The sequence below is a fragment of the Vulpes lagopus genome, chromosome 1 (assembly GCF_018345385.1).
Source record: "Vulpes lagopus strain Blue_001 chromosome 1, ASM1834538v1, whole genome shotgun sequence".
Taxonomy (NCBI): Eukaryota; Metazoa; Chordata; class Mammalia; order Carnivora; family Canidae; genus Vulpes; species Vulpes lagopus.
This window is the reverse complement of record NC_054824.1, coordinates 37,390,898-37,418,689: the sequence shown is the minus strand read 5'-3', so window position 1 is coordinate 37,418,689 and position 27,792 is coordinate 37,390,898. Positions and strand designations below refer to the sequence as shown.

The 27,792-nt window shown below is 37.8% G+C and overlaps 1 protein-coding gene across 1 annotated transcript; it reads left to right on the top strand.

Annotated features, from left to right (window-relative positions):
- Positions 1 to 99: 99 nt before the first annotated feature.
- Positions 100 to 27,792, top strand: MTO1 (mitochondrial tRNA translation optimization 1). The gene is made up of 12 exons (XM_041769999.1): positions 100 to 433; positions 4,933 to 5,132; positions 5,213 to 5,330; positions 11,844 to 12,133; positions 13,869 to 13,981; positions 14,069 to 14,259; positions 14,707 to 14,837; positions 16,365 to 16,569; positions 16,886 to 17,057; positions 21,553 to 21,671; positions 25,261 to 25,421; positions 27,281 to 27,792. The coding sequence occupies exons 1-12, from the start codon at positions 217 to 219 to the stop codon at positions 27,380 to 27,382; spliced, it is 2,019 nt and encodes a 672-aa protein (XP_041625933.1). The 5' UTR covers positions 100 to 216; the 3' UTR covers positions 27,383 to 27,792.

Genomic DNA, 27,792 nt, shown 5'->3' with positions numbered 1-27,792 from the left:
CAAGGTTCACACCAGCTTGGCCACCAGCAAAGTTGGGAGTCCCGCTTCTCCAGTAAATTCCCGCCAAAGCCCCAATCAGCGCTGACGCTAGACGTAGACCGCTACGCTGTGACGTCAGAGCAAAGATGGCTGTGTCCTGGAGCCTTTCCCTCGTACCCTAAGTTTTTGCGCCCATCTCGTGTCAGATGCAGAGTCAGACTCTGCCTTTCTCCAGCCATGTTTTCCGTCCGAGGTTGTGGTCTCTGGGTCGTGGCTTCCCTCACCAAAAAACACCCTCCGTTGGCCCGGTTCATCGGTGACGGCGCGGCGCCCTCGGCTCCGAAGTTTGACGTGGTAGTCATTGGCGGAGGCCATGCCGGGACCGAGGCAGCCGCCGCTGCTGCTCGGTGCGGCTCCCGGACCCTGCTACTCACCCACCGCGTGGACACGATCGGTGAGGAGTGTGGGCAGCTTGGGGCTTGGCGTAGGACGCAAGCTGCCAATATGCCCCTTCACCGCTTCCCAGTACCTGGGGCGGGCAGCCTTTCCCCTCCCCCGAGGCTAGTGAGAATCTTAGTGTCTGTGGTTTTGTCCTTATTTGAGTTTCACAGATCATGTGGGACTGCCCGGTTTAGGCAATTCGGTGGACCGTGGGTTGTGCTGCTGCTGACAGAAGTAATTAGTTGGGGAAGTTAGGGGCCGTGCCTTGGGAAAGGAAGAAGCTAAGAATACAAGCTGATAGCTTCTTATTCGTTGTCATTTATGCTTTACTAGTTGGTTGCTTTGGGGAAAAAGAGTGAATTAACAACTGTTACGAATTATTTGTTAAAAGAGTGCTGTGTTCTCTCGAGATTTTGTGAAGCTCTTTTGAAGAACAGTGCTACCTTTTATTGCATTCTATATCAATACAGGTGTTTATTTCCTGGTTTTTATGCTCAGGAACTGACAGTGCTTTGTTCCGCACTTAATAGGCAATGAGTGGGCAGCTATAATTTTTTCTAATTTTATTTATTTATGATAGGCACACAGTGAGAGAGAAAGAGAGGCAGAGACACAGGCAGAGGGAGAAGCAGGCTCCATGCACCGGGAGCCCGATGTGGGTGGGATTCGATCCCGGGTCTCCAGGATCGCGCCCTGGGCCAAAGGCAGGCGCCAAACCGCTGCGCCACTCAGGGATCCCCGGACACCTATAATTTAAAGCAAGATCTCTCTCTGGCACCATAATAGATGCTAGCTAAAACATCATCTTTGTAAATCATGCACGCCTGTTTATTTCCTCCTGCATTTCGCTTAACCATCGACAGTAGAAATATTAACTGTTTTGCAAAAATTGTGACTAAATCACATATTTGATACTCAAGTACTTTTTAAAAATTACCATTCAAATCATAACTGTAGAGAGATATATATTGTTAACCGTGATTCTTTTAGAGGGGAGTGATGTGATTACCCAAAAGATTACAGTTTGTTTATTTTACATTTCAGCGTTATTTACACTTAAAAAAATAGAGTGGATACTACCTTTCAATAATAATTTAAAAACCTAATGAAAAAAATATTGAACTAAGACGATTATTAAATATAAGTAATGTAGGTCTGTAAGGGATAAAGAGATTCTTATCAAAACCCATATTCATATTATTCTACCAACGCAATACAATCTGTTTTTAAATAAATGCATTTCAGAGACAGTAACTCTTATAGATGAACTTAGTGGATGACAATTTTTTTTAAAGATTTTATTTATTCATGAGAGACACAGAGAGAAGGCAGAGACAGAGAGGGAGAAGCAGGCTCCTCACAGGGAGCCCACCTGGGACTCGATCCAGAGCTCTAGGATGATGCCCTAGGCGGAAGGCAGACGCTCAACTGCTGAGCCACCCAGGCAACCGGACAATTTTGTTTTTAAATCAAAATCTCATTTGGAAGGTAATTTAATATAGGGAAGTATCTTAAATATTTCTTCTTGGCCTCAGAAAGATAGCTTTGACTGAGAAAGTTCAACTGACCTAAGAATGCAAAAGGCAAGAATTGTTTTGTGATTTAGTCATTATCATCTGCCAATAATAAAGTTAGAGGCAGAAAGTCTTTTCTCCTTTTTTTAAGATTTCATTTATCTATTTGAGAGAGAGATAGAGATCGCAAGCAGAGAGAAGGAGGAGAGAGAGAGAAGCAGACTCCCCTCTAAGCCAGGAGTCTGATGTGGGGCTTGATCCCAGGACCCTGGGATCATGACCTGAGCCGAAAGCAGATGCTTAACAGACTGAGCCACCTAGGTGCCCCAGGCTTTTTTTCTACTAACCTGGAAAATAATATTTTTTGGCCAACTACTTTTGCATTTCACAATGAAAGAGAAAAGCCCTGTGTGCCTGTTTATTCTGTGTCACATTACCTATGCACTTTATGAAGAATGCTCATCATTGAAGAGATAGTTAGACATTCTGAATTTTATTTTTTTTTATTATTATTTTATTATTTATGATAGTCACAGAGAGAGAGAGAGAGAGGCAGAGACACAGGCGGAGGGAGAAGCAGGCTCCATGCACCGGGAGCCCGATGTGGGATTCGATCCCAGGTCTCCAGGATCGCGCCCTGGGCCAAAGGCAGGCGCTAAACCGCTGCGCCACCCAGGGATCCCGACATTCTGAATTTTAATCCAGGCTTCACTGAGTTCTAGCTGTGTGACTTTGGACAAGGGACAATTTCTTTAACCCCTAGTTTCTTTCTCTATAAAATAGAAGTAACAATACTAACTTCAGTTTGCTGTAAAGTTTAAGCCGGAAAATATGCAAATCATCTTAAACAGTGCCTGATCTGTTAAGTGGTCAGCTGTTAAACTGTTGTTTTACCATAAGCTTTTCTATGGTACATAGGCAACCTAAATTCTTCAGTAGAAGGAAAAATGGATGGATTTATACATTTTTATTACCATTACCAGCCCCGAGTACTGGTACCACACTTGGGACGTTAGTAGTCTACCTAAGAATACAGATGACTTTCTTATTCCAACTCCAAATGATTGGAAATGAATGCTAGTTTCTTGGAATTCTATGTAGAGAACGATCTTGAGGGCTAAGCAAAAGAAAAGTGGCATGTTCAACTTTTATGTCCATAAGGAGAAGGGCTCAACATTGATAAATATATCTCCTTGAGAAAAGGTTTTCAGCAATTTAAAAAAACAAGGATTTCTTTGCATGTGACTTTCACAAATGTAAGTTTTAAGATATGTATATAATATACAGTAATTCAATAAAGGGCCTAAAAATTGTTTAGAGATATAAGGAAGTGGTAGAATTGCAGTATTTGTTTTTTTTCCCCTCACCAATGTATAAAGAGACTCATCTCTGGGAATGAAAGTTTGAGAAAAATGTCAGGAATTAGTGGGATTAGAGATTTTTGAAACATTAACTGATTTATAATGGGAGTTAAAAACTAAGTCATTTTGGGGCACCTGGGTGGCTTGGTTGGCATCTAACTTGTGGTTTTGGCTCACATCACAGTCTCCTGGTGGTGAGGTTGAGCCCATACCCCCGCCTTGGCCTCCAGGCATTGTCCCTGTCCCTGCCCCTCTGCCGCCTCCTCTCTCTCTCTTTCAAATAAATAAATCTTTTAAAAAACTCAGTCATTTTTATGAGTATCAATATTTTAAGACAGGGATTGAAACTTTAGATACTCTAGAAGTTAGACACAATTTAAACGTGTAAAGCTAGGTGGATGTAAAACAACATGGAATAATGGGAACATTGGTGAGCTGGAAAGTATATTCTCATTCATTGTTTTGTTTGTTTTTAACAAAAGCTTCATGTATACCAAACAAAATGTGACCAGCAAATCACTGAGTTATGAGCTCTAAACTAAAAGTATCTGAGGGGCACTTGGGTGGCTCAGCGGTTGAGTATCTGTGTTTGGCTCAGGTCATGATCCTGGGGTCCTGGGATTGAGTCCTGCATCAGGTCCCTGCAAGGAGTCTGCTTCTGCCTCTACCTGTGTCTCTACCTCTCTCTCTGTGTCTCTCATGAATAAATAAGACCTTTTTTTTTTTTTTTTAAGTATCTAAAATCTATCTTCTCTAAAGGCTGGAAAAGGATTACTTAAGAGTGATACAGAATAATAGAAAAAATTATACTTGGTGATGTATTTCACATTTCTAGTTTTTCCATTTTGATTGCTTACTCAGTAACAATTCAGATATTTCAAGTGTGATTAAGTTATTGTGGTGGGTTTTTTTTTTCTCCTAAACAAAAAAGGCCTGGTTGATACAATGTCTGAAAGAGAGGGAAGCATGTAGAGCTATAAAAGATGTAAGATTGGACCCGAGTCTATAACTGGGAATTCATTATACTATTCTCTCTTATTCTTTAATAAAATAGCTTAAAATTAGGCCCCTGAATGGCTCAGTCAGTTAAGTGTCTGACTCTTGGTTTCAGCTCAGGTCATGATATATTGGGTCATGGGATCAAGCCCCACGTGGGGTTCCATGCTCAATGAGGAATCTGCTTGAAGATTCTCTTCCTCTGGCCTTCCCCCTGCTCACATGTCCTCTCTATCTCTCAAATCATTAAAGAAGAAATAGCTTAACATTTGTATGTGAAATAATATGTTGAATTAGAAACTAGGAATGCAAATTGGACTTCTTAAAAGTATCTTGATTTTGGAAGGTTTCATAAAGTAAGAATTTCAAAATCACATATTAAAGGAAAAGACAACCTAATGAACCAGTAAAAATATGCATCAAGGAAAAGATTCAAAAGAAACTACAGTCAGTGGTTTGTTTTCCAGGATGCCCTGAGTGACTCCTGTATCTCGTTGAGATTTTCTAATTTTCTCTCTAGAATTTGTTTCAAGTTTTTTTATTGTATGAGATGATTCTAGTCCGTTGTACAGACATTTCCCTATTAAACACTCACTATGTGCAGGGTGCTCATGTATTCATTTGATGTCTTTTCTGTTTAGGTCAGATGTCCTGTAATCCTTCCTTTGGTGGCATTGGCAAGGGACATTTAATGAGGGAAGTTGATGCCTTGGATGGCCTGTGTTCTCGAATCTGTGACCAGTCTGGTGTACATTACAAAGTATTAAACCGGCGTAAGGGACCAGCTGTTTGGGGTCTGAGAGCTCAAATTGATAGGAAACTCTATAAGCGGAACATGCAGGTAAGGATGGGACATGAAAACAGGAGAGACTGTAGTGATTATTTTAATGTTATGTTTCAACTTGTGTTCTCTTTTGACAGAAAGAAATTCTAAATACACCGCTGCTTACTGTTCAGGAGGGAGCTGTAGAAGATCTTATTCTTACAGAACCAGAGCCTGAGCATACTGGGAAATGTCGTGTCAGTGGTGTGGTTTTAGGTGTGTACTTATTATGTACTTATTATAGATATAATAACAGTGTCAGACTCTGTGAAAAATTAATTTTAGACAGAACGTGAAGATGTTTTGCTTATTTTAGGAAATTGTTGTGCTGTCTCTTCATAGAAGAGGAAGACTACATTAAAAAATCATATTCTTCCTTTCATCTTGAGTGTCATGAAGTTCAATCAAGGGGACCCCTGGGTGACTTGGCAGTTTAGCGCCTGCCTTCTCCCCAGGGCATGATCTTGGAGTCCCAGGATCAAGTCCCACATCAGGCTCCCTGCATGGAGCCTGCTTCTCTCTCTGCCTGTGTCTCTGCCTCTCTCTCTCTCTGTGTCTCTCATGAATAAATAAATAAAATCTTTAATCTTAAAAAAAAAAACAGTCAAATTCTAGGCTCATTTATACTATCTTAGTGTAATACTTTATAGCCTACATAAATGTGTTTTTCTCCTGGTCCTTCTGTTGTAATTTTTATTTTTCCTTCTCCTGACTTTTAAGTTTTTTAATTTGTATTTTACAATGTTTTATATAAATATATATATATATTTTTTTTAAGAGTTAAAAATTAATTTTTTTAGAGCAGGAAGAAGGGCAGAGGGAGAGGAAGAAAGAGAATCTTAAGCAGGTTCTACACCCAGTACAGAGCCCAATCTTACAACTCTGAGATCATGACCTGAGCTGGAATCAAGAGTCAGATGCTTAACCAGCTGAGCCACCAGTTGCCCCATGAATTAATTTTTGAATCAAAATAATACCTGCAGGGGCACCTGGGTGGCTCATTCGGTTAAGTGGCTGCCTTTGACTGAGTTCATGATCCCAGGGTCCTGGAATCCTGCTCAGTGGGAGTTTTCCCTCTCTCCTGCTTGTGCTCTCTCATGCTCTCTCTCAAATAAATAAATAAAATCTAAAAAAAAAAAAAATGCACATAATATTTACAAAAATTAAATAGAATTGAAAAGTTCATATGAGGGATGCCTGCGTGGTTCAGTGGTTGGGCGTCTGTCTGCCTTTGGCTTAAGGGCATGATCCCGGAGTTCCAGGATCGAGTCCCACATTGGGCTCCTACAAAGAGCCTGTTTCTCTTCCTTCTGCCTGTGTCTCTTATGAATAAAATAACTAAAATCTTTTAAAAATAAATAAATAAATAAAGTTCATATGAAAAAACAATTATCTGTCTTTACGGACCTAACCACTTCAGTTTCACTTCTGATATGTACTTACATATTTCTGACTTTCAGTTTAGGATGATAAAAGTAGTTCTAGAAATGGGTTGTGGTAACAGCTGCACAATATTGTGAATATACGTAATGATACTGAATTGTACACCTAAAAAATGGCCAAAAAAAGTTAATTTTATGTTATGTATATTTTACCACAATAAAACATTATATTATTGTACCTATAAAATATAGAAAAGGTCTAAAATAGCATTTAAAGTTACCAAATTAAAAAAATAAATAAATAAAAATAAAGTTACCAAATTAACAGAAGTATAAGCAAGCTAAACGTATAAAGGTCTGCAGTAATAAATTTCTAAATAATATGCTTTTTTTTGTACTCCCTAAATTATCAGTATTAGATGTTATCTATTAACTTATAGTAGCTCTCTTTAATCCACTACTTTCTTCCCCTTATCCTTCTAATATAATAATGTTATAAATTTTGGTGATAGTATTTATATTATTATGTTGGAATATTGTTCACTACTTGGATCTGTAGTAATGAACAGATCCGAGTAAGTGTGTTATGTTTGTTTGCTTTCATATACCTCTTTGCTTGGGTTAATGTTTGCCTCTCTCTCTCTTTCTGTGAGAGGGCACTTGTAATGAGCACTGGGGGGTGTTGTATGCAAGTGATATATTAGTGAATTGTACTTCTGAAACCAATATTGCACTGTATGTTAACTAAAATTTAAATAAAAATTTTTTAAAAATCAGTATGGCCTAGAAGAAAAAATAATGAAAATCTAAAAAAAAACTTGGGGTGCCTGGGTGGCTCTCAGGTAAGTGTCTGACTCTTGATCTTAGCTTAGATCTTGATTTCAGTGTTGTGAGTTCAAGCCCCACATTGGACTCTTTGCTGGGTGTGGAGCCTACTAAAAAAGAAGGGCAGCCCGGGTGGCTCAGCAGTTTAGCCGCCTTCAGCCCAGGGTGCGATCCTGGAGACCCAGGATCAAGTCCCATGTCCGGCTCCCTGCATGGAACCTGCTTCTCCCTCTGCCTGTGTCTCTCATGAATAAATAAATAAAATCTTTAAAAATAAATAAAAATAAAAACAATAATAAGAAAAAAGCATAATACATATTTATATTTTTTTGTATATGGAAGGTTTTTTTCCTTTCTAAAAGTTTCTGGGATTTGTTTTTTTTTTTTTTTAAGATTTTATTTATTTATTCATGAGAGACACAGAGAGAGAGAGAGAGAGGCAGAAATACAGGCAGAGGGAGAACCAGGCTCCCTGTGGGGAGCCCAACATGGGACTCCATCCCAGGATTCCAGGATCACGCCCCAGGCCAAAGGCAGGCACTAAACTGCTGAGCCACCCAGGGATCCCCAAGTTTCTGGGATCTTGTATTTGTCTTTGGTGTTCTGAAATTTTAAAGTAGTGTCCCTTAGTCTGCTCTTTGTTCATTCATTATGGTGAGATACTGAGTGTTCCCTTTTAATCTGGAAATCTGTCCTTGATCTGTATGTTTTCTTCTATTATTTTTCCATGCTTGTTTCTTATAACTCCTATCCCTTTCTGAATTGGTCTTCTGGGATGCTTCTAGTTTTATTTTTTGTCATTTTGACATACTTTCTTTGAAAACTTCCTTAAATTTATTGTCTAAATCCTTGTAATGAATTTTTAAATTTTATCATATTTTCATTTATAAATGGTGTCCTTTTTTCTGATTGTGTTTTAGCATCTTGTTTTGGTTTCTGAATTTAATATCTTGTTTAATCCATATAAGGATTATATTAATTTTTGAAGTTTCCTTTGATCTCTGTTGTTTTCTTCAGATTCTTTATTCTGTTTCTTTCTTTTTTTTTTTTTTTTTATAAATTTCTATTTATTTATGATAGTCACAGACAGAGAGAGAGGCAGAGACATAGGCAGAGGGAAAGCAGGCTCCATGCACCGGGAGCCCGATGTGGGATTCGATCCCGGGTCTCCAGGATCGTGCCCTGGGCCAAAGGCAGGCGCCAAACCGCTGCGCCACCCAGGGATCCCCTTTATTCTGTTTCTTTGGCTGCTTACTTTCATGTACATGGCCTTCCTCAAGTGTCTAGAGAATGTCATCGCTTAAAGTACAGATCTTGACTTAATTCCCTTGTTTTAAGAGTAATTTTTATTATAGATTTATTAATTTTTTTAAGTGGGGAATATATATACATAGTAAACAGTTACTAAAGGGGACAAAAGAATGTAGAGTGAAAAGATGGTCTCTTTTTATTTTTTTTTTAATTTTTTATTTATTTATGATAGTCACAGAGAGAGCGAGAGAGAGAGAGGCAGAGACACAGGCAGAGAGAGAAGCAGATGGTCTCTTTTTCATCTTGTTCCCCAGCCAACCAGTTTTTTCCCTCAGGAGCACTTCTAGTTTCTTGTGTAGTCTCCATCTGTGTGTGTGTGTGTGTGTGTGTGTGTGTGTGTGTGTGTATCTCAGTGCGTATGGATATATATATATTTTTTTTTTTTTAAGATTTTATTTACCTATTCATGAGAGACAGAGAGCGGGGGCGGGAGGGGGACGCGGAGAGATGCAGAAACATAGGCAGAGGGAGAAGCAGGCTCCATGTAGGGAGCCTGATGCAGGCCTGGATCCCCGGACTCTGGGATCACGCCCTGAGCCGAAGGCAGACACTCAACCACTGAGCCACCCGGGCATCCCAATATGTATGTATTTTATCAGATAGCAATAGTATCTTATCCACACTGTTCTGTACTTTGTTTTTTTTAACCACTTAATCTGTGTCTTTGCTTTTGGGAGCTATTTCTTTTTTAAAAAGGATTGTGTTTTTGTTCTAGTGATTATTTTAGTAACTATGATTTCATATAATATGCTTAAGCTTCTCTTTCTTCTGTCAGTGCTTACTGACTTTCCTCTCGGAATAGTTATTAGTTTTATTTTCATTTCCTTTTCTCTCCCCTTCTTCCTTTCTTCTCCAGATTTAATGATTATTGTTTTTATTAGTGCAGACCTTTATACGTTTAGCTTGTTTATACTTGTTACTTAATTTGGTAACTTTAAATGCTATTTTAGACCTTTTCTATATTTTATAGGCACAAGAATACAATTTTTTATTATGGTAAAATGTACATAACATAAAATTAACTTTTTTTGCTATTTTTTTTTAAATTTTTTTTTTTAATTTTTATTTATTTATGATAGTCACAGAGAGAGAGAGAGAGGCAGAGATACAGGCAGAGGGAGAAGCAGGCTCCATGCACCAGGAGCCTGACATGGGATTCCATCCCGGGTCTCCAGGATCGCGCCCTGGGCCAAAGGCAGGCGCCAAACCGCTGCGCCACCCAGGGATCCCTTTTTTTGCTATTTTTAAGTGTACAATTCAGTATTAGTAAGTACACTCACAATATTATGCAGCTGTTATCACAACCCATTTCTACAACTACTTCATCATCCTAAACTGAAACTCTGTCTGACTAACTGGTAAATCCCCCTCTTATCCAAAGAATAAATCTAACATTTTCCTATAAAGGGCTGTCTACACACAAAACCTTTTTTTTTTTTTTTAATTTTTTGTATTTATTTTTTTCTTGAATTCGATTTGCCAACATCCCGTCAAGTGCCCCCCTCAGTGCCCGTCACCCAGTCACCTCAATCCCCCGCCCACCTCCTTTTCTACTACCCCATGCTCGTTTCCCAGAGTTAGGAGTCTCTCATGTTCTGTCATCCTCACTGATATTTCCCACTTATTTTCTCTCCTTTTCATCTTGTTCCCCAGCCAACCAGTTTTTTCCCTCAGGAGCACTTCTAGTTTCTTGTGTAGTCTCCATCTGTGTGTGTGTGTGTGTGTGTATCTCAGTGCGTATGGATATATATATATTTATTCCCTTTATTTATTCCCTTTCACTATTTTTTATATTCCCCTAATAAATGAGACCATATAATGTTTGTCCTTCTCCGATTGACTTACTTCACTCAGCATAATACCCTCCAGTTCCATCCACATCAAAGCAAATGGTGGGTGTTTGTCGTTTCTAATGGCTGAGTAATATTTCATTGTATACATAGACCACAGCTTCTTTATCCATTCGTCTTTCGATGGACACCGAGGCTCCTTCCACAGTTTGGATATTGTGGCCATTGCTGCTATAAACATTGGGGTGCGGGTGTCCTGCCGTTTCACTACATCTGTATCTTTGGGGTAAATCCCCAGCAGTGCAATTGCTGGGTTGTAGGGCAGTTCTATTTTTAACTCTTTGAGGAACCTCCACACAGTTTTCCAGAATGGCTGCAACAGTTCACATTCCCACCAACAGTGCAAGAGGGTTCCCCTTTCTCCACATCCTCTCCAACATTTGTTGTTTCCTGTCTTGTTAATTTTCCCCATTCTCACTGGGGTGAGGTGGTATCTCATTGTGGTTTTGATTTATATTTCCCTGATGGCAAGTCATGTGAAGCATTTTCTCATGCACTTGTTGGCCATGTCTATGTCTTTCTCCACACAAAACCTTTATATATAGATTTAACCATTTCTCTCATTTCAGTTCTAGCCTTCATTATTACATCCCTCAGTTCTCATTCTTGGTTCTCCAGTTTGTGAGCTGTGCAGGGCAAATTATTTCATTCATTTTTTTTTAAAAGATTTTATTTATTAATGACAGAGAGGGAGACAGGCAGAGGGAGTAGCAGGCTCCGTGCAGGGACCCTGACGTGGGACTCCAGCCCAGGTCTCCAGGATCACTCCCCGGGCTGACGCAGCACCAAACCGCTGGGCCACCAAGGCTGGCCACCCCTCTTTGTTTTTAAGATTTTATTAATTTATTCATGACAGAGAGAGAGAGATTTCATTCTTATTAGTATGTTTTCCTCAGATTGTTGAGTTATATCCTTTTCCCATCTGTGAAATCAGTTATTCTTCCATCTTCTTTCTGTCTGAAAATATTTTGAAAGTTCTCATCTTTTGACAAGTTCTTTCCCATTACTTGTCCTTTTGGGTTTATACCTTTTTTGTGCCTTTATTTCAGGAGGGAGAAGAAATCATGTGAGGTAGTCTCTCATATTTAACCAGGAGTCTAAAATTAATTTTAAAAATTAACTGAGACTAACTTTTCAGTACTGACATGGCTTTAGGAACATGTGAATTAGTTCTTAGATGTTACTATGTTCTCACAGCTGTCTTGGATTCTTGGTATTAATAACATATAGCTTTCTTACTCATTTAAAATTATTTCTCAAGTTTCTAAAGACAGTTTCTCTATAGTTCTAATGTAAAAAAGTAACATTTCAATTTGATCCATGTTAACAGGACACATTTTTTGCTCTTTCTTATCCTTTAGCGGATGGAAGCACAGTACATGCAGAGAGTGTGGTTCTGACTACCGGGACGTTCCTGAGAGGTGTGATTGTAATTGGATTAGAGATGCATCCAGCAGGACGTTTAGGGGATCAGCCTTCTGTAGGGTTGGCTCAGACTCTGGAGAAGTTGGGGTTTGTGGTGGGAAGATTGAAGACTGGGACTCCACCCCGAATTGCCAAAGAGTCGGTTAATTTTAGCATTCTAAACAAACAGACACCAGATAATCCATCCATACCATTCAGTTTTGTCAGTGAGACAGTGTGGATTAAGGTAAGATAATTTATGAAAACCTAACCTTATAGCTGACAGTGGTTATTCACAGCAGGATATAGCCCCTCTGTCCTTCTTTTTTTCCCTTCTTTCTCTTTTCTTCCCTTCCTTCCTTCCTTCACAATTCACCTTACATCACTATTACTTAGGGTGCAAAAAAGTGATTTTTAAAAGGATTAGCTAATTTAGCTAATTGGGTGTTTCCCCATAAGTTCTTAAGTTTCATTACTTCAATAATTTTGCCCTTTTAAACTTTTTTGAAACAATTTGCGACTTACATAAACATTGCAAGACCATAAAACAAACTTCTATAAACTATTGAAATTTACCCATTGTTAATATTTTACTGTATTTATCTATGTAGAAATATATAGCTATATGATATTTAATCTATAAAACAGTAGTATAGACATTCTTACTGTTTTCTTTTTTCAGAATATTTGAGAGTAAGTTGCAGAGATCATGACCCTTCATTTCTAAATATTTGAACATGGATTTCAGCTAAGCACAAAGACATGCTCTTATATAACCTCATTGCAATAATGAAATTTGGGGAATTTAACATTGATACAGTGCTATTATCTGGTATAAATATAGTTCATAGTCAGATATGGATATCTTTCGTGATACTGGTATTTTTGAAGAATACAGGATACTTTTGCCTATCTTTGGAATTATAAAAAATTATATAAAAATTATAAAATTATTTTTAAAAGGTATATTGTATGTTTAGAATTGAGGATTGATAACCAATGGTCCTAGTTTCTGATGAGTGTTATCCTGATAAGTGGCCCCAAATATTCTGCTATCTTGAACAGGTTATATGTTTGCATTGGTAAAATGTAAATTGTGATGCTACTTTCTTAATGTGTTTATTTGTAAACTGCCTATTATAAAATTTCAAGTTTATGGACAGTAGAAAAAAAATAGCAAAACGAATCTGTCTCACCCAGCTTCAATAACATTTTTTGCCATTCTTGTTTCATTTTTCTTTAACACTTTTTTCTTGGGAAGTTTTAAGCTACAGTCCCAAATATCACATCATTTCACTTACAAATACTTTGATATATGTCCTTAACAGATAAGAACTTTGTAAAAACCAACCACAATAGCATGATCATACCCAGAAAATGAGGACCAAATAAGGACTACACATTGAGTTGGATGACTTGCCTCATAATAACAGTTCCTCTCCTTTTTTTTTTTTTTTTGACATTTATATGTGGAAGAAACTGAGTAATTTGTTCTCTAGAATTTCCCACAGTCTAGATTTCTCTGATTTTATCCTTCTGTAGCCTTAAATATGTTCTTCCATTTTCCATATTTTCTGCAAACTGGTAGGCTTGTTTGAATTTAGGTTCATCTTTTGGGTTGCTTTTGGCAAGAATATTTCATTAGTACTCAGCATTATGCATGGGTTTAATGTTTGTAAAGTACGTGTATGTCATGTGTGTAATTTATATGAGTAAAAGATAAACTAGTAAAGAAGCAAATATTGTTATAAATAATCCTGTATTGGGAACCCTGGGTGGTGCAGCGGTTTGGCGCCTGCCTTTGGCCCAGGGCGCGATCCTGGAGACCCGGGATCGAGTCCCACGTCGGGCTCCTGGTGCATGGAGCCTGCTTCTCCCTCTGCCTGTGTCTCTGCCTCTCTCTCTCTCTGTGTGTGACTATCATAAATAAATTTTTAAAAAATTTAAAAATAAATAAATAAATAAATAATCCTGTATTTTAGCCAGAAGATCAGCTGCCGTGTTACTTGACTCACACGAACCCTAGAGTGGATGAGATTGTCCTTGAGAACCTTCACCTTAATAGTCATATTAAGGAAACTACAAGAGGACCCCGGTAAGGACAAAACATCACATTAAAGAATGATGTCAACTCTCTTTTGTTTGCTTCATTAAATTTTAAAATTTCATTGTCCTATTCTAGATACTGTCCATCCATTGAATCAAAGGTTTTGCGTTTTCCAAACCGTCTACATCAGGTTTGGTTGGAACCTGAAGGAATGGATTCTGAGCTCATCTACCCTCAAGGGTTATCTGTGACACTGCCAGCTGAATTACAAGAGAAAATGATTACATGCATCAAAGGCTTGGAGAAAGCTAAAATGATTCAACCAGGTAAAGAGAATCATAGCTGCCCCTCCATATGGGCTCAGCATTGCTTTAGCAGGTAGTGAGGAGGTCTTAGCTACAGTCATAGTTGCCTTAGAGCCTCAGAAGACAAAGCCCAACATCCATGTATTTAAATATATTCTTTGTCAAGAGCATTTTTTAAAAGATTTTATTTACTTATTTGACAGAGAGAGAGTACGTACAAGCAGGGGGGAGCAGCAGGCAGAGGGAGAGCAAGCAACAGGCTCCCCGCTGAGCAGGGTACCCAATGATGTGGGGCTCTATCCCAGGACTCTGGGATCATTGACCTGAGCTGAAGGCAGACACTTAACCGAGTGAGCCACTCAGGTGGCCCTGTTTTTCAAGAGCATTTAATGATAATGTTTGCATCTCTACTTTGAGACAAATCCAGCTCTGTTTTTACTTATTTTGTATTTTTTCTTCTTTGGTCAGGATATGGTGTTCAGTATGATTACTTAGACCCCCGTCAGATCACTCCTTCTCTTGAGACTCATTTGGTGCAACGGCTCTTCTTTGCTGGCCAGATAAATGGCACTACTGGTTATGAGGAAGCTGCAGCTCAAGTAAGAGGTTGTTCAAATGTTACTATAAACAAAAAAAGACTGTTTCACTGGTGTTCCCCCTCTTAATTTCTGTTGTGGTAACTATATAGATCTTTTTTTTTTTTTTTTAATTTATGATAGGCACACAGTGAGAGAGAGGCAGAGGGAGAAGCAGGCTCCATGCACTGGGAACCCGACATGGGACTCGATCCCGGGTCCCCAGGATCGCGCCCTGAGCCAAAGGCAGGCGCCAAACCGCTGCGCCACCCAGGGATCCCCTATATAGATCTTAGATATACAACTCATAAATTGTAATAGAAGACTTATTTCTGTTTCATGGGTGGCTACTATATACAATAGAATTTTTAAAAACTTGTGGGTTTTGTTGTGGTTATATTTTGTTTTGTGTACAGTTGACACACAATGTTATAATAGTTTCAGGTATACAACTGAGTGATTTGACAAGTTTATACATTATGCTGTGTTCACTACAAGTGTAGCTACCATCTGTCCTGTCATATCCCTGTTACAGTATCATTGACTGTATACCTTATGCTGTGCCAAACACTTGTGGTTTTAATTCTCTCTTCTGAGCTCCTAGGTCTGATACCATATTTGATTAGATTTATTGCATTTGAAATTTTTAAAAAGATTTTATTTTTAGGGACACCTGGGTGGCTCAGCGGTTGAGCATCTGCCTTCGGCTCAGGGCATCCTGGGATCTGGGATCAAGGCCTGCATCGGGCTCCCTATGGGGAGCCTGCTTCTCCCCCTGCCTATATGTCTGTCTCTCTCTCTTTCTCTCTGTCTCTCATGAATAAGTAAATAAATCTTTAAAAATAAATAAATAGGGCAGCCTGGGTGGCCCAGCGGTTTAGTGCTGCCTTCAGCCCAGGGTGTGATCCTGGAGACCCGGGATCGAGTCCTATCAGGCTCCCTGCATGGAGCCTGCTTCTCCCTTTGCCTGTGTCTCTGCCTCTCTCCCTCTCTCTGTGTCTCATGAATAAATACAATCTTTAAGAAGATAAAAATAAATAAATACATACTTTCATAAAGATTTTATTTTCAAATATCTCTATACCCAACCTGGAGCTCAAACTTAACAACCCTGATATCAAGTCACATGCTTTACTGGCTGAACCAGCCAGACATCCCTGAGATTTTTTGAAAAAGAAAATTAAGTTCTTTCAACATTACTTTGTTGCAAATTATCATATTCCTCTTAAGTGAGAAGTTATGTTATTTTTACTTAAAAGTGGGAAAAGGCTAGAAGGGTTTTATGAGTGGATTTTTACAAATATATTAGCCCACCTAAGGCTTACCAGGAACGTTAAATACTTTTGAAAACAATGAAACATAACCTTCTAAAGTGGTACATTACCTATATTCTGTTTTTGAAGAAGTACCACATTTTCTGTCTATTCTCACTCTTCTGGGCAGTGTGTGCTTTCTTACTACCTGATGCTGTTTCTTCCAGGTAGTGTTCTAACTAGAGTAGCTCTTTGTTCTGTTCATAATGGCCTTTTAAACATTTCAGTCCTCTTGTAGGGTGTGATAGCTGGAATCAATGCAAGTCTTCGGGTCAAACACAAGCCTCCTTTTGTTGTCAGCCGAACAGAAGGCTACATAGGAGTCTTGATTGATGACCTCACCACACTGGGTACCAACGAACCATACCGCATGTTTACAAGCCGAGCAGAGTTCCGTTTGTCTCTGCGCCCTGATAATGCCGACAGCAGGCTCACGTTCCGAGGTAATTCTTCACTGAGTCTTGCAACCAGGTTTTCTCTTTAAAACCTCTCTCATGGGGATCCCTGAGTGGCGCAGCAGTTTGGCGCCTGCCTTTGGCCCAGGGCGCGATCCTGGAGACCCGGGATCAAATCCCACGTCGGGCTCCCGGTGCATGGAGCCTGCTTCTCCCTCTGCCTGTGTCTCTGCCTCTCTCTCTCTCTCTCTCTCTCTCTCTCTCTCTCTGACTATCATAAATAAATAAAAATAAAAAAATAAATTAATTAATTAAAAAAAAATAAAACCTCTCTCATTATATTCTTTTTCCTCCCCTCTTCTAGGGTATAAGGAAGTTGGATGTGTATCCCAACAACGATATGAAAGAGCTTCTTGGATGAAGTCTTCTTTGGAAGAAGGCATTTCTGTGCTAAAATCCATTGAGTTTTCAAGTTCTAAATGGAAAAAGTTAATTCCAGAGGCTTCTATAAGTATTGTTAAAAGTGTGCCACTCAGGTATGCACTTTTAATATAGACTTTTCTCACTTTTTACAAAAAGTGAGGTTGTTTCAGAGAGACATTACCTGTGGATTCCTTTTTTAATTTATATTTTGGATTCCGTATTTTAAATGAATTTAGCTTACTTTTGGCTTCTTTTCAAAATCCTTTAGATACAACCCATTTCTTTATTCAGTATTAAATATACATATGATTCTAAATTATTATCTTTATCTTTTATATAATATTTCTGTGGCTCCCATTGAGTTCTTCTAGCTTTCCTAAGATTTAGGAAGAAATACTGTTAATCTGCCTTCTGTTATAAGTATGGAGTAGTTGGAAACCTCTTTTTTAAAATTAATTATTTTAGAAAGAGAGAATGTGCCCACATATGAGGGGCAGAGGGAGAGAATCTCAAGCAGACTCTGCTGAGCATGAAGCCAATGCAGGGCTCAGTGTAACAACCCTGAGATCATGACCTGAGCTGAAACAAAGAGTGGGACACCCAACCAACTGAGCCACCTAGGTGTCCCAAAAACCTCTTTGGTTAAGCAGACTATGTTAAATTTTATGGACTTCCATGAAGAGTTCCTTGCTATATGTTAGATTTTTTGTCCTTGTTTTTATTATTCTGGTTATATGGACTCTGAATCTAAAGGACATTAATATAGAGCTTTTGCTTCATAGATGTATTCTTAAGGACTTTGCATGGCTCAAAATCTGCATATTTCAGCACTCATTTTTTCCCCATTTAAAAAATGTAAACTAATTTGGGTCGAGACGTGCCCAGAAGGCATAAATCTAAAATCATTGTAGCTTAGGGGCACCCTGGTAGCTCTGTGTCTGAGCATCTGCCTTTGGTTCAGGTCATGATCCTGAGGTCCTGGGACTGAGTCCCCCAGCAGGCTCCCCAAGGGGGAGCCTGCCTCTGCCTATGTCTCTGCCTCTGTGTAAATAAATAAAATCTTTAAAAACATTTTTTTAAATTTAAAAAATTATTGTAACTTAGAAGCAAATATGGTGGTGTTGATCTTGCAACTATATCTCCAATATATTTTTCTGTTTTATTTTTCCTTTTTTTTAACCCTGTTTTTCTTGTGATGGATTTTATAGACTTAAAGGCATACCTATTTTAATGCTGCTTTTTATTATCACTAATCTTTTCTTATTTTATTTATTCATGAGAGATACAAAGAGAGAGAGGCAGAGATATAGGGAGAGGGAGAAGCAGGCTCCATGCAGGGAGCCCAATGTGGGACTCGATCCTGGGACTCTAGGATCACCCTGAGCCAAAGGCATAGATGCTCAACTGCTGAGCGACCCCGGCAACCCCCCAAGTTTTCATTTTCACAGGAATTTCCCAAAACACTGACACTACTGTTAGAAGACATTAAGCAGATTTTTAATTATAGTAAAAGTAAGTGTTAAAGAACCTGCATTGTAGTCACCCAAACCAGGGAATCTTATTCACACGATTGACAGCCCGATTGATAAATGAGGACACTGGATATGTTTACCAGCTAAGTGGCACTGGGAGATGACAGTAATATAAACATCGTTTGTAATCCACTCAGTATTCCAGTATTTGTTTAAATTTAGGAAGGTTCAGATTATTTCAGACTTTGTGCAAAGAATTTATAATGTCATCCTTTGTTTTGACAAATATTGTACTATTTCAATTTTTTTTTTTTACTATTTCAAATTCTTATAACTAAAATTTGTATTGTATTAAATATGACTGATGTATATTGAGGTAACATTGCTAGTAGGATAAGTTTTTAACACAGTCTAAAATGTTAATTGATGAATAAAAATATAAATGAAAAGCTATCAGGTTTTCTACCAAATCACAAGAGTAGCCATTTTATTAAGGTGACTAAAAAAATAACAATTTAGCCAAATGCTTTTTTTAATAATTCAAATATCTTTCTCTTCAGGAGAAACCATATTTGATTTCAGCAGAATATTTACAGTCTAGCATTTAGTCTCCCTAAATAAACTCACATTATCAATGCCTAGATATATAAAGCTAGAAAGGTAGAAGATTGGTCAAAATACATTTATTGCACTTACAGTGTACATGCCAAAGTCTGTGCTAAGCACTCGCAAGTTGAACCAGACTTTGAACGGACATTTTAACAGAAGAGATATACAAGTAACTGCGCACACATTTCCTGTCCAGATTAGAGGGAAATACACTGATGTGTTAGATTGTCTCTTATGTTCTGTTGAGGTATACTAACTTGTCCTCTCTGTGCCTGAGCTCTGAACTCTGAGGCTTAAGCTCAATTCAAAGCAAGTCTTGAAGTTTGGATCTAAGAACAGTTCCAAGGCTTATAAATAAAGTATTATTTTTTTAATTTTAAGTTGGATGGTCAAGCACTTTTCTTTGAAGTCATAGATTCCAAGATAATGCTTTTTTTTGGGGGGGGGGGGGTTAATCATTAGATGGTTCCAGTAAGTTCTATAGTTTAAAAGACAACCCAGCCATTTCCCTTTCAGAGCTTAGGGTTATATGATTTCACTGTAGCTTATGAGATGAGGCCTCTGTAATTAATTGACCTAATTTGTCTCTTGGAGCACAGCAGAACTGCCTAGAATTTCTGTACATTCTCAGAGCAGTGGTCTGAGGAAAAAATAAGTCAATCATCTGCAAAGGGTGATAATGCATGACTATGGTAATAAACAGTAAAGAAGGTGGTTGGGAGACCTGGGAAGACCTGGCACTCCTGGATGGACAGATCTGACTTTCTGTTGACTTGATAATTAATTTGATTTGGGATGGACAGAATTTATCAGAAACGTTAATCTATTAGAGAAAATATCAAATTTAGTAAAGTAAGGCAGTAAATGTGAGGAAATTGTACAGATCAGTGAGTCTCGTGAGAACCAAACAAAATGAGAAGGAAACTGCAGAATATTTCATAGTTGGGACCACAAGAATGAGGTGAGCCAAGGGAAGTACCATAGTTCAACTAAGTTGTACAAAGGTCTTGGCAACAATGGAACTCCTTATGTACCACTTTTAGTTAGCTTGCCAATAACCTTTTAAATGAATTATAACCAAAAAAGCCAAATGTAAATGAAGTCAGTTATAATTAACAGAGCAACAACTGGTCAAGTTCACTTCAGCTTTGGGAAGGGCTAGAAGGTGGGAGTGTCAGATATCAAGAAGGAATCTGAGATCAGTATGAAAGGATTAAACTGGCCAAAGGAGCACTAGAACTTCTGGAGATGAAATATACCTGAAGTTTCTCTCTCTTGTTGGATCTTTCTTAACAAATGTCAGTGAATCAAGTTATTGCAAATCTCATCTGATCTGTCAGAATTTACTGAGGCATATTCTCTTGGTGAGCCATGTAAGTTGCCTGAGAATTTCAGCAATTGTCTCTATTAGCTGCATATATTGATTGTTCTCCTCTCTCTTTGCTTTGGCCCAGGAAGCCTTAGCCTAACCAGAGTAGTAGAAGTAGAACTGAGAATTAGCTGCCTAAAGTTTCCAATCAGTAAAAATTGAAATGGAGATAATACTAAATTAGAAAATATCCAACTAGAAGAATACTTAGGATCCCTTACTTTTTAGAAAAGCGTTTGACCATCATTTTCATCAGTTTGTTTTGAAGAGACTTTAAAACATACTAACAGGGGCCCCTTGTTCTTACTTGGGAAATTCTGCAAAAGCAAGAAAGAGATCTTCAGCTGGTTTTGAGCAAGCAAGAGGATGACTCCTTCACAGGACATAAGGCTTACCATGACTTAGATGTAAATTCTCAGGGAATTCAATCAGACCCTTGTTATCAGAGGATATTTTATCCTTACAAGAAAGGGAAGAAAAAAGGATTATAGTAATGCAACTTTTACCAAAACCTATTTCTCACAATAAAGGAGATGGGGAGAGCTACATGCTAGTCTTATTGAGGTTCTGTTATGTTGCATATCTACTGCTTTGCTGACTGTGCTTGGAAAGAATTAGGAGTATCTTTTGATACTAGTATTAATTCTGAGATTTGGTGGGGATCCCTGGGTGGCGCAGCGGTTTGGCGCCTGCCTTTGGCCCAGGGCACGATCCTGGAGTCCCGGGATCGAGTCCCGCGTCAGGCTCCCGGCATGGAGCCTGCTTCTCCTTCCTCCTGAATCTCTGCCTCTCTTTCTCTCTATACCTATCATAAATAAATAAATAAATCTTTAAAAAAATTTTTTTGAGATTTGGCATTATTTCCAAGGAATCAAGTTCTTTTTTTTTTTTTTTAAGATTTTATTTATTTATTCATGAGAGACACACACACAGAGGCAGAGACATAGGAAGAGGGAGAGGCAGGCTCCCCAGAGGGAGCCCGATATGGGACTTGATCCCAGGACCCCAGGATCATGACCTGAGCCAAAGGCAGACAACCACTAAGCCACCCAGGTGCCCCAGGAATCTTATTTTTGATTGGGCTTATATCATATGGACCCCTATCTTTCGTTTTGTTTTTTGGACCTCTGTGCTAATGAAACTTTTGTGTATTTGCAGAGCTCTAGATGTTCTGAAGTATGAAGAAGTTGACATGAAGTTGTTAGCCAAGGCTGTTCCAGAGCCCTTGAAGAAGTATGTTGAAAGTAGAGAGCTAGCTGAAAGACTGAAAATAGAAGGTAGAAGATAATTTTTTACTTAACATGCCTATATGTTCGCTTTTCCATTTGTGCAAATTATGAATGGACAGCAGATTCATTAAGAAAGAGCGCTATGAAAAAAAGAAAAAGAAAGAGCTCTATGTTAAGAGGAGCCATCATTACCATGGAACCAGCATAGTCTTAGGCTCTGTGCTACTCACAGTAGAGTTCCCAGGCAAGCAGCATTGCAACACATGGAACTTGTTAGAAATATGGAATCTCACAGTCTACCTCAGACTGAGTAAGCATCTGCTTACTTGGATCTTTCTTAACAAGATCCCTGGGTAGTTTGTGAGCACATTTCAAATTTGGGAAATGCTATAAGGTTAACAAGATCCCTGGGTAGTTTGTGAGCACATTTCAAATTTGGGAAATGCTATAAGGTTTACCAAAAATAACCCAAAAAAGCCAAAAACAAAACTTTTTTTCCTTAAACTTCCTTTTACATCTTCCCCATCTGGTGTCCTAACAATGAGAAAAATAATACTGTCTTTGGCTTTGACAATATACTGGAGTACTCTACTAACAAATACTTATTTTGAATCAGGCAAAGAAATCAGAGCCTGCCCCTATACATTATAACATGTATCATGCTCTCATACTTTCCAACAGTGAACTGACCATTAAAGCTACAGATGACTTTGTAGTTGTACTGTATTTTTTCAAGTTTTTCATTATGAAAAATTTCAGACATAAAAATACTGAGAATAATATCGACTTCTGCATCTTGATAACTGTTTTTTCCTGAGGTGGCAGATTATTTGGAGAAAAGGGGAATAGAAAGAGCTGGAAAGAAGGGTAGGAGAAGTTGGATAATGATGTACTGTTCAAATATGAAAGAACTTTAAATTCCTTGGAGATCAGCCAAAGTGGTAAGAATGCTGCATTTCCTCTAGCAATGGCAGTTTCTTTTAGCTCCACAGAGATCTACCGCTTTGCTATGCTTTGGCTGTATATACAGATGACCCAAGTGCTACCTATCATCCCACCATGCAAGTTACCAAAAGTCCAGCAACAAAGGGAAACTCACCAAAACTCTAGAATCATTATTCTGAATGACACTACACTTACACTAATGTCTAAGAAATAATGTTGACCTTTTATTTCAACATCATGATTTCTCTATTGAGTAAAAATTACTTTATTGAACATTCAGGCTATTACCACCTGAGAACAGGTGATTAAATTCTATATTTTATATATATATATATAAAGTTTATTTAAGTCATCTCTACACCCCACTCTAGGTCTTGAGCTCATAACCCTGAGATCGAGTCACATGTTCTTCCAACTGAACCAGCCAGGTGCCCCTAAATTCTATATTTTAAACTTGGTTTGCAATTTTACTGTGATCCATAAATCACCAGATTTGTGTTAGAATTATCCAGAATAATTTAACTTGTTCATAGAAAACCCTAACTTCAGCCACAGAGTAGCTACTATTTTGCCTTTTTTTTTTTTTTAAAGACTCTGGCATATATAGACTCTAATTTATATCCATGGCTTAAAAGAAACATTAGGTTAAAATATATCATTGACTGTCAAATCACTATATGCCTCCCACGCCCACCAGGGAGGAAGTTTCTTGATGGCAGAAATCAACTTCGGATTCTTCTTTGTATTATCTCTGTTTTGATATATATTTATATATATATATATATATATATATATATATATATATATATATCACACACACACACACACACATATCTATATCTATATATATATATATGAAAGTTTAAATAAATATACCTTTAACATATATATTCTCTCTCATTGTATCCCATAAACTTCTATAGGGTCTATTTATGAGTCATACAATTATATTACAGTTTTTTGTGCTAATTTGTCATATTACAACTTGTATTAAGCCCTTTACATGCAGTATTTTGTTTGATATTTAGAACTGTCCTGTGAAGAATGGGTCTTAGCCTTATTGTCTTAATTTTACATTAAGTGGTAACTTGCCCAAGATCACAAAATTGGTGGGTGGCAGAGCTGGGATTTGAACTTAGCTTGTCTGACAGCAAGGCCTGTGTACTTAACAACTATCTTTTGTTGCCATGAAGACCATCATAAGTCATCTGGGTTAGCCCTTACAATTTCTAGATATGTGGCATCTGGGTGGCTCAGTCAGTTAAGTGTCTGACTCTTGATTTCAGTTCAGATCTTGATCTCAGGGTTGTGAGTTCAAGCCCCACATTGGGCTGCATGCTGGCATGAAACCTACTTTAAAAAAGAAAGAGAGAGAAAAGAAGGAATGAAGGAAAGAAAGAAAAAGGTAAGAAGCTAAGGCCCAGAAGGATAATGATGGGCCCATACTCAGAGGGTAGAGCCAGGCCCAGAGCCAAGATTTTCTAACTGCTAGTCAAGTAACTGAAGCAGATATTACCAAAACCTTTAGGGAAGACTGGCTTTCTTAAACAGGATAGATTGACTACCTCAATTTAGACTTGATCTGATTTGATTTTTTAAATATTTTATTTATTTATTTATTTGACACAGAGAGATACAGAGCACAAGCAGGTGGAGCGCCAGGCAGCAAGAGAAGCAGACTCCCAGCTGAGCAGGTAGCCCGATGTGGGGCTCCATCCCAGGACTCTGGGATCATAACCTGAGCTGAAGGCAGATGCTTAACCAATTAAGCCACTCAGGCACCCCTCAATTTAGATTTTAAAACAGGTTTTGAGTTTATTTTTCTAAGAAGAGAATGCTATACAAAATAATTGCTAAATTATCCTTCTAACTTCACTTGAATAAAACCTTAAAATATTTAAATTGTTACATCTAAAAAACTCCATTTTTAATAAAAAATTATAGCTTTATAATGGACATGATTCTGAAAACCATTTTCTTAAAGAAACAGCTTATCTTAAAAAAAAAAAAAAAAAGAAACAGCTTATCTTTAGGACCTAAAATTCAAACTCACAGCCTATTGAGGGTTAGCACTGAGAGAGAAAAATTTACACTGAGAGGAAAAACAGTATCTTCTAATTTTCCAGATTTTTAAAATTTCTAACTAATCTCTACAATGAGCATGGGGCTTGAACTTACAACCCTAAGATCAAGAGCCCCATGCTTTACTGCCTGAGCCAGCAAGGAGCCCTTTAATTTCCCAGGTTTTTTTTTTTTTAAGATTTTATTTATTTACTTGACAGAGAGGGAGAGTAAGAGAACACAAGCAGGGAGAACGGCAGGGGGAGAGAGAGAACAGACTCCCCACCAAGCAGGGAGTCTGATTTGGGGCTTCATCCCAGAACCTGAGCCAAAGGGAGACACTTAACCTGCTGAGCCACCCAGGCACCCCAATTTTCCAGATTTTTGAAATGTAAAGGACATGCAGTAAACTATCAGATGGAATGCTGCAGTTGGTGTGCAAGATATGCCCTCATTTAGCCTCAATTTTCTCATCTACAAAAGGGAACACTTACCCCACTTATTTCATGGTGCTGGGAAAAGTGTTGAAAGTGATAACGTATATAGAAGTTTTTGTAAATTGTAAAAACTATAAAAACACAAGTTGTTAATATCATCTGAGTATCATAACATAATTAATTCTGTTCACCAGCCACTTATGAATCAGTGTTGTTCCATCAGCAACAACAAATAAAGGAAGTTCAGCAGGATGAAGCTCTCCAACTGCCAAAAGACCTAGATTATTTAACCCTCAGAGATGTGTCTTTGTCTTATGAAGTTCGAGAGAAGCTGCATTTCATTCGCCCAGAAACGGTAAGAAACCAGGCAGTGGAAAGGAGCGGGTTATAAATAAAGAGCCAGTGCTTTAATTTTTTAAACTTTGATTTATAGTGATCACATAATTAATGTTTTGTTTCATCATAAAAAATCTAACCTTGTATTTTCTTATATCTCTTTGTATGACAGATGGTTTTGAGAGACCAAAAAACTTAGTCTAAATAAATAACTAGAAGAATTGAGTTGATTAAAATTATTCTCTAGTTCCTACTATATGCTAAACCATCAGTGCAAACAAACCAGTATAATACATGATAAAAAAGAAAACACATTAGGTTAATACATGCGAGTAGTTTTAAAATCACCGCTTGGATCCCTCCGTAGGAGTTCCATAGTGTTGGCTTAGAAGCTGTTAGGAGGAAAAAGGGAACCAAAAAAAGGTCCTGAACCCCATGCTTCAGTCTAAGTGTGTGTGTGTGTGTGTGTGTGTGTCTGTAAGTATCTGTAAACAAATTAAAATTTTTATTATATAATATATAGTATTGGACTTTTAATAACAAATATTTAAAGACTAATAGGCTATATTTATTGATTCTGAGATGCACATTTAATATTTATGCAACTGAGTTGTATCTTAAAAATGGATGGTGTATCATAGTTTAATGAGCAGTGGCTTTTTTTTAGTGGTGATTCATACGGTAAAAGGCACTTAACAAAAAAATAACCTGTAAAAAAAAACTTTGAAAAGAAAGGTTTTTTTTTAAGATTTTATTTATTTATTTATTCATGAGAGACACAGAGAGAGAGAGAGAGGCAGAGACACAGGCAGAGGGAGAAACAGGCTCCATGCAAGGAACCCAATGTGGGACTCCAGGATCACGCCCTGGGCCGAAGGCAGGCTCTAAACTGCTGAGCCACCCAGGGATCCCCAAAAAAATTATTTTTAAAGGGAGAAGTGATTCCATCAATATAAACATGATGCTCTTAGTGATAATCATCATGGAAACTAAGCTTATAGGGCTTATATTTTATAACTCTGTATATGCTGTTCATTTTATGTTTTTATGGATAGTCATAGGCTGTACTGCACAATATGATAGCTAAATGTGACCATTTATATTAATTAAAATCAAACAAAACTCTGAATTCAACTCTTCAGTCATACTAGCTGTTTCAGGTACTCAATAGCTACAATTCTAGAATACAAAAAGCTCTGACAAGTGTTTGTTACAGACTCCTTTGGTAGCAAACCTGACCTGACCTAAGATTATTTAGTCTTGAGATGCCTGGGTAGCTCAGTGGTTGAGCATCTGCTTTCAGCTCAGGGCATGATCCTGGGGTCCAGGATTGAGTCCCACATTGGGCTCCTTGTGGGGAGCCTGCATCTCCCTCTGCCTATGTCTCTGCCTCTGTGTGTGTGTGTCTCATGAATAAATAAAAAATAAAATCTTTAAAAAAAATTATTTAGTCTTCATACCACTTAAAGTGAATATTCATACATTTCACTGTATAAATACACCACACACACACACACACACACAAAATACACCACAGAAGTATTCATGGGATTATAGAGCACTGCCCAAGACATTGCTGAGCAGGTTACATTAGTTTGATGAAAAGAAAAATAGGTAGTCTATCATCTGTTAGTTATGTGATCTTTAACAAGTTGCTTTAACCTCTCTGAGCCTTATTTATAAATAAGGTATTAATTATTACATTCTCTACCTTTTTTTTTACATTCTCTTTATCTACTTTATAATTATTTTGAAGATACATTAAGATAACAGTTTGAGAATATTTTATAAACTATTATATACAGATTGTTATAAAGAGCAAAATAGATTTGATTTGACATAGCTCACTTATGTTCCTCTTACGGTTTTAATTCTTAGATTGGGGCTGCTAGTCGTATACCTGGAGTGACACCTGCTGCCATCATCAATCTGCTCCGATTTGTGAAGACCACTCAGCAAAGACAGATGGCTATGAATTAATTGCCCAAAACTGATCAATGCTTATGTGATACACATAAACTTGAAGAGAGACAGTTATAGCTTTTATTCATAGAAGACTTCTAAGTAGTCCAAGAGTATAGATAGGATATAGAAAGTATTTATATTTAGCATCTGTTAAAATAATAAATTTATTAGGTTATTATGGGTTTGTCACTAATTTATAAAGAGGGCAGAGATTATAACTGCTTTTTTATGTATCTGAAAAAAGTTATAAAGTCTACATTTATACTCTTTCTTTTAGGTGCTCTAACACAGAGAACCTATTAATATAACTGCAGTATTCATTAGAGAAATAATGGTGGACTTAAAACTAAACCTGAAAAAACATCTCAGTTTATAGATTTGCCTGCTTATAAAGACCTTGTCCATTAAATGTTACCAAAGTGAAA

Excerpts from the sequence above, each read along its gene's own strand:
- MTO1 (XM_041769999.1), top strand. The coding sequence starts at position 217 with ATGTTTTCCGTCCGAGGTTGTGGTCTCTGGGTCGTGGCTTCCCTCACC. Across the intron at positions 12,134-13,868 it reads GTGAGACAGTGTGGATTAAG|CCAGAAGATCAGCTGCCGTG; the intron begins GTAAGATAATTT and ends CCTGTATTTTAG. Across the intron at positions 13,982-14,068 it reads GAAACTACAAGAGGACCCCG|ATACTGTCCATCCATTGAAT; the intron begins GTAAGGACAAAA and ends GTCCTATTCTAG.